Below are 7,262 nucleotides of genomic sequence, written 5' to 3'. Positions count from 1 at the left end.
GACAGCCCATGGACAGAGGAGCCTGGTAGGCTGCAGTCCATGAAGTCGCAAAGTCAGATACCGCTGAGCGACTTCCCTTTCACTTTTCCCTTTCATGCATTGGAGAAGGAAATGGCAACCCACTCCAGTGTTCTTGCCTGGAGAATCCCAGGGACGGGGGAGCCTGGTGGCCTGCCATCTATGGGGTCACACAGAGTCGGACATGACTGAAGCAACTTAGCAGCAGCAGCAGCAGAGATAGAGGGAGATGTCAAAGATGTTTGTCAGTTTCTAGCATGAGTAACTGGGTTTTCTGTTGGATGATTGTCCTGTCCCATTACTACTACTTTATCTCCATGTTCTTGTTTTAACTATAACCTCCCCTGCCCCTTCTCTCCTCCCTACCCCGTTTATTTCTGTTTTCTTATTTCTCATCTTGGGTTTCCTCTGATGAGTTTCTGCCTGCTATTGCTATTCCCCCTGGTCACTTCCAACTTTGCCATAGACTTACTTTTAAAGCCTGATCTCATGTCATGGTCACTCCTTTTACAACAATCTCATGCCTTCTCTCACTGGCTGTTTTCATCAGTAAATGGAAAATAATTTTTTACATTTGTATTGTCAGGATTTTCTAATTTGAATTGGCCTACTAATAACTATACAGTCTTCTCATGAATACTAGGGCTTTATAAACCTGTGGGAAATAGTCGTTTTAATTTTTGTTTTTCATGGACTTTTACCACCCCAGTTTCCTTGAAATAGCCATCTTTTATTTTGAAAATAGAAATTAATAATCCCTTCTCTGTTTTTAAATTTTCATCTTATTTCAAATAATTTGGCTGACTTTCTTAACATTAACTGCCAATTTTCTTTTTCTTAAATTATTTATTTTTTTAATGAAAGAAATTTTTTTTGGCTGCACTGGGTCTTCATTGCAGCGCACAGGCTCTTCATTGCTGAGTGCGGGCTTTCTCATTGTACTGAACAGGAGCTACTCTAGTTGTGGCGCACGGGCTTCTCATTGTGGTGGCTTCTCACTGCCAGTCACGTGGGCTCAGTAGTTGTGGCACATTGGCTTAGTTGCCCTGTGGCGTGTGGAATCTTAGTTCTGAGACCAGGGATCAAACCCATGTCCTCTGCATTGGCAGACGAATTTCTTAACCACTGGGCCACCAGGGAAATCATCCCTAGCCTCTAATTTTTTTGCTTACATTTTTTTGACATGTTGACTGTTTCAACTTAGAGTTGGATGCACTGGGCGATGAGCTTCTGGCCGATGAAGACAGTTCTTATTTGGATGAAGCAGCAGCTGCACCCGCAATTCCAGAAGGTGTTCCCACTGACACGAAGAACAAGGTGAAAGCTTTTTCTGTTCATATTTTCTGTGCAAAATGGTAAAGACTTTATGCCTAATCATCAGCCTGGGAATCTAAAAGGTATTAAGTAAGAACAAGGAAAGACTCTTGTTATTTTGGGAACCCTTTAAAGCCCAGTTTTCCTACAATGGACTGTGGTTGGTCTTCCCCTACTTTACCCCCCGTTCCTCCTTGAGCCTGGAGTTGTCTTAATCTTTTTCTACTGCCCATGCCATCCACACCACTCTGACTTCAAGGTGCCAGGTGCATATGTTGTTTTTTCTCAGCATTCCTGAAATAGTTTTTATTAACACTACCATAGCACATCTTTTTAAATCCCTGGTAACAGGTTCCTGAAGCATGTATGTTATTTCCATGTTTAGAAGATCACAGATTCCTGATTTAAATGCGCTATTGAGCTATGGTTTCTGAATTGATAGTCTGCCTGTGGGTGCATGCTTAGTCGCTCGCTCAGTCATGTTTGACTCTTTGCGACCCCATGGACTATGGCCCACCAGGCTCCTCTGTCCATGGGATTCTCCAGGCAAGAATACTGGAATGGGTTGCCATTCCCTTCTCCAGAGGATCTTCCTGATCCAGGGGTCAAAGCTGGGTCCTCCTGCATTGCAGGCCGATTCTGTCTGAGCTACCAGGGATGCCCAGTCACTCCTAGAAGTCTGTAGTAAAGTATGATATGGCAGTGACTCCTGTCCTGGGGCACCACTCCTTTGAGGATTGGTGAGGCTACAAAAGATATTGGTTCACTTTAGGGACCAGAGTGAAAGTGGGAATCTGGAGGCAAGTGCTCACTCCGCAGCCTTTACTCTGGACACTCCTTAACTCCTGGATACTCGCAGCCCCCTCTCCCCTTTCAAGGTTTACTCTTAAATTTCTCTCTCTCACTCTTCCCTTACTCTTCAGAGTCATCCCTTTTGATCCCTTGCATTTCTTTTCCTGGTTTATCACTTGCTACTTTACCTCTCTTGAAAAAAAGGTTGTTCTCATCTTAGTGAGATTTTTGTTTTCATTGATTAACCACTTGGAAATGAATTTTGACCACTAAATGTTTGAAATCAGTTTTTTTTTTAAAGTCAGTTGGAGAATAGTGACACTGAACAATTCTTTCTTTTCATAGGATGGAGTCCTGGTGGATGAATTTGGATTGCCACAGATCCCTGCTTCGTAGACTTGCATCATTCAAGTACATCGTGTAAAATAAATGCATATTCTAGGACTGGGGAATATTTATCTTTCCAAGTTTGCCATAACAGATTTAGGTTTCTTTCCTTTCCTTGGAGGAAAAGTTAATTATTTTACTTTTTTTTTTTCCCGATAAGAGACTCGTTGCTTGGAGGAGGCTTTCTTTATACTAAATTTTTATTCCTTTTCTTTTATGAAAGACTAACTTACTTAAAATTATCATTGGATATGTCCGTCTTAATTCCTTAATAATAATTTTGAAATAAAACCAAGGAAATGGAAATCTTTTAAGTTCTGTGACAGCATATCTCCACAATCTCAGATTGACCTGATAAATTGATGGCAAAGATGAGAATGGTGGCACTATCCATATTATGATTCAAAACCATTTTCTCTTGTGGTGTTATAGGTTGGTTAAAGTGATGGCCTTTCTGGGTGAGTTTTCTTGTGTCTTGTGAGTAAATCATTACTGTGTCCAGTATTGGAATGGAATTATCACTACTGTATCATGGGTGGATATTTTGATTCTGTGGTTCCTGCAGTATTACAGCTGACTTGTAATCAGTAATGAATATTTCTTGATATTTAATGTATAGGACATTTATTTATACTCAATAAATATTTTTCAAAAGGATATTATTTTAATAATACTACCTCCGCTTGAAACCTCCACTACAGAAACCAAATTTAATATAATCTTAATGTCAATTCAGCTTAAAAACTACAGAAATCAAATTTAACTGGCAGCATTGTGGTGCTGTGGTTGATCCCTAGCCTTTTTGACACCAGGGATTGGTTTGGTGGAAGACAGTTTTCCCATGGGGGCTGGGGTGCTGGGATGGGTGGTTTCAGGATGATGCAAGCACATTATATTTATTATGCATGTGTACTCAGTCGTGTCTGACTCTTTGCAACCCCATGAACTGTAGCCTAACAGGCTCCTCTGTCTATGGAATTTTCCAGGCAAAGAATACTGGAATGGGTTGCCATTTCCTCCTATTCCAGGGGATCTTCCACACCCAGGATTTGAACCCGAGTTTCTAGCATCTCCTGCATTGGCAGGTGGATTCTTTACCAGTGCATCACTATTTATTGTGCCCTTTATTTTTATTATTAGTAAAGCAACTCCACTTCAGATCATCAAGTGTTGGATCCCAGAGGATGAGGCCCTGGTGTAGAGGAAAGAGCAAGGAGCAATCCAGGCTTGGGCCCTGGGTCTGCATCTAATAACTCTTAAGTAGCCTTGTCACACCTCTCAACTTCTATTTCCTTACTAGTAAAATCATGCTTACTTCATGAGGCTTTTGTGAGTAATAATTGAGTTAATTGTCTTGAGTACTTTGTTAACTGCCAAAGGTATTACTAACAGTATGAGGAATTATTAATAATAAATTAATAATTATTAACATTAAAAAACGGGTTGGGAGTTCCTTGGTACTCCAGTGGTTAGCACTCGGAGCTTTCACTACCATAGCCCTTGATACAGTCCCTGGTCAGGGAACTAAGATCCTGTGCAGCCAAAAAAAAAAAACAACCCAGGGGCTTTATTCCTTTTTGGGGAGGTGCCTGGAGTGCTGCAGCAAGTCCAAATTCTCGCCAGATTTCAGGGTCTTAAATGACCCATTCTCCCTTCTGCCAGCCTCGCTGGGGGCTTCACAATGTCACTTGCACCAGCCTTTCGTGTGTCAGCAAATCAATAAACATTTTTTGAACACCAGCTCAGCAGAGTATACCAACCCAAGGGATGCCAAGAACAGTCACAGCTCCCTTCTCACAACTTCACTGTCTTGTTATAGGTGAGAATGGAACACGGATGTTACCCTTTCCCACCCCCACCAACCTCACACTTGCAGAAACCTTCCAGTGGCACAGACATTACACTATTCATCATTACCTTCTTGAAACCTTCCTTGGCTTCCTGACTGAGAAGTTCTCACTCAGCCCTTTAAATATTTCTTCATTGTCGTTCCTGTCTTGGGCTTCTTAGTCTTCATAGTTTCCCTGAGATACCTCATGCCCATGATTTTAACTATTACCTATGAACTAATGACTCAAAATAACTCACTAACTTCAACCCCTTTACTTATTCTTATTTTCAATTCTGGGTATTCCTAATTAAATGTTCTACCACTACCTAGAACCTAACATCCAAGTTAAGCTCATTACTTTGAGCTCACACTCAGTCCACATTCCTGCTGTATTGCATATCTTGCCACTGTTCAATCTCTGACCCATATATTGCCAGTTTTAATGAGTGATATTTAGTCCTCCAGCTAGACTTCTTTAGTACATTGGATACCAGTGAACAATCATTCTATCAAAATCACTCTTCCCTTGGCTTTTGTGATGGTACTCTCTCTGGTTCTCCTGTTCTGACTATTCCACTATTCCTTCCAAGACTGCTGTCTGAAATCCTCAGCTTTCCAGCCGTGTAATGTTAGTGTTCCTCAGGAGTCTAGCCTTTATCCACCATACTTGTCTGCTCACTTATATTTAATAATAATCTCAACTATTCTCATGGCTTTAACTGTGGACTTAGAAGGCTATACAAATCTATACTTGTATCCCTGGTCTTGCCCCGGAGTTTCAGAATCCTATTTATATCCAGCTATCGCCTGACAGTTATTTGGATGTTCTAGAAGCCCACAGACACTTTACATTCAAATGGCCAAGACACCCATGGTCTCTCCCCCCAGACCTGACTCTCCCGTTTTGTGTGCCTCAACTAATGGAACCATTATCCTCCATCATTCAAAACAGAAAGCTCTTGAGTTGTCCTTGATGCTTACATTTTGCCTCATCCTACATATTCGATTATAATTATTAAACCCTGCTTTTAACCCCTTAAGTGAAAGTGAAGTCGCTCAGTCGTGTCCGACTCTTTGCCACCCCATGGACTGGGGCCTATCAGGGTCCTCCGTCCATGGGATTTTCCAGGCAAGAGTACTGGAGTGGATTGCCATTTCCTTCTCCAGGGGATTTTCCCGACCCAGGAATCGAACCTGGGTCTCCCACATTGCAGGCAGACGCTTTACTGTCTGAGCCACCAGGGAAGCCTATGTTTCTCAAATCCAATCCCTCCTTTGCTCTCGCAGCTGTCTTTGGCTTGGACACCCCTCACGTAGTCTTTCCAAATAAATGACCTGCTTTCTCCTCTTGCATAATTTCACTTCCTGAGTCCATTCATCACACATAGCTGTACTGATCTTTCTAAAATACAAATCTGACCATATCATTCTCTTACTTAAAGTCATGGTTCCTGACACCTCCAACAAGACATAAAAAGCTGCCTCTGAGTTGGCCCCTGTCTCTCAGTAATGGTTTATTGCGTAGTCTCTTCAGAACAGAATTCTCTTTCATATAGAGTAGCAGTCCCCAACCTTTTTGGCACCAGAAACCAGTTTGATGGAAGACAATTTTTTTTTTCCCACGGACAGCATGGGGTAGGGGGGATGATTCAAGTCCATTACATTTATTTTTCACTTTATTCCTATTATTATTACATTAGCTCCACCTCAGATCATCAGGTGTTATATCCCAAAAGTTGGGAACCCCTGATTTAAAGAACTGCCTCCCTGATTACAAATGAGTGATTATTGTGAAAATACCAATTAGAGTAGCCCTACTTTTATTTCTCTCCTATGGGAGTGTGCCGGGAGCCAGCATGAGGAACTCCACCCATGGCAAAGGTCATGAGGAAGGAGGCTTAGCATATGCAAAGGCGGGATCAAGCCTCAGGAGTCCCCCTGGAAATTCTCAAGCATCTACCCCCAAAACCAGAGTCTGCCTACTTTACTGCTTTGTGCTCTCACCTACTCCTCTGACGGTCACGGGGAGGGGGTGTGGGGGCAGCGGGGGGCTATCCCCAACCACCTTTTCTCTGAAGGAAATCAACTTAGATCTCTAGCTAATTAGCTTCCTGGGCATAATAGGAGTGTTTCAATCCAAACCCCTCAGATGGCTCTCTAACTTGCCTGACAGGCTTACCCAGACTCCTACAGCTATGCATATGATTGTTAACAGTCTCCCAACCGCAAGAGGCACAGGAAGCTTAAGATATTCAAATAGTATAGAGCCTCTGGGAGAGTTAGAAATTGTCAGAATAGAACTAATAGAAGATTTCATGGTTGAGCCAATGCTTGCTGCCAAGTTTCCACATCCCCTGTATTGTATCCTTGGAAGTGTATTAATTAATATAGTTGGTATGTAGAAAAAATAAGTAGTGGCCTTGGTGTTAACAACTTTAGACCCTTAAGGTAATAAATTCTTTCCTTTGTTGTAATCCCACTGCACCTTTGCCCTATAGGAATGCAACTTTGTCTAACACCTTCGGAGGATGGCGCCAAACTTTAAATAATTACTCTTAGAGAAAATAAGTCTTATGGTTCACAAACCTTTGTCAGAGTCATAAGATGTTAACAGGCCTTCTGGCCAGAAGATGATGTAAATCACCTAAACCATTTGTATATGATAAATTTGCAGAAAAGAAAGCCTGGTTTCGATAAGAATCAAAGACTGCTGACTCAGCAAGATTTCACACCCCCTATTATCCTCTATGTGCAACTTAGGGTATAAAAGCCCCTGTTGAAAATAAAGCTACGGGCCTTGCTCACCGAAGCTTGGTCTCCCCATGTCGTTCTTTTTCTCACCTTCTGGCTGAATTCCCATCTGGAGCGTGGAGGCTCGCCAAGCCTACTAATTTTGCCTGGGCTTCTAAGATCTGACCGG

The 7,262-nt window shown here is 42.1% G+C and overlaps 1 protein-coding gene across 2 annotated transcripts in view; it reads left to right on the top strand.

Annotated features, from left to right (window-relative positions):
• CHMP5 (charged multivesicular body protein 5) overlaps positions 1-3,950 on the top strand; it is a 15,228-nt gene extending 11,278 nt beyond the window's left edge. For both annotated transcript variants that reach the window (XM_010840130.1, XM_010840129.1), the window contains 2 exons: positions 1,223-1,335; positions 2,470-3,950. In XM_010840130.1, the coding sequence (XP_010838432.1) occupies positions 1,223-1,335; positions 2,470-2,520 (164 nt within the window). In that variant the 3' untranslated portion in view covers positions 2,521-3,950. The remainder of the gene's footprint in view (positions 1-1,222; positions 1,336-2,469) is intronic.
• The last annotated feature ends 3,312 nt before the right edge of the window (positions 3,951-7,262 follow it).

This window comes from Bison bison, unplaced genomic scaffold, assembly GCF_000754665.1.
Source record: "Bison bison bison isolate TAMUID 2011002044 unplaced genomic scaffold, Bison_UMD1.0 scf7180017864141, whole genome shotgun sequence".
Lineage (NCBI taxonomy): Eukaryota > Metazoa > Chordata > Mammalia > Artiodactyla > Bovidae > Bison > Bison bison.
The sequence above is the reverse complement of the archived record's forward strand: the minus strand, read 5'-3'. Positions and strand labels throughout refer to the sequence as shown.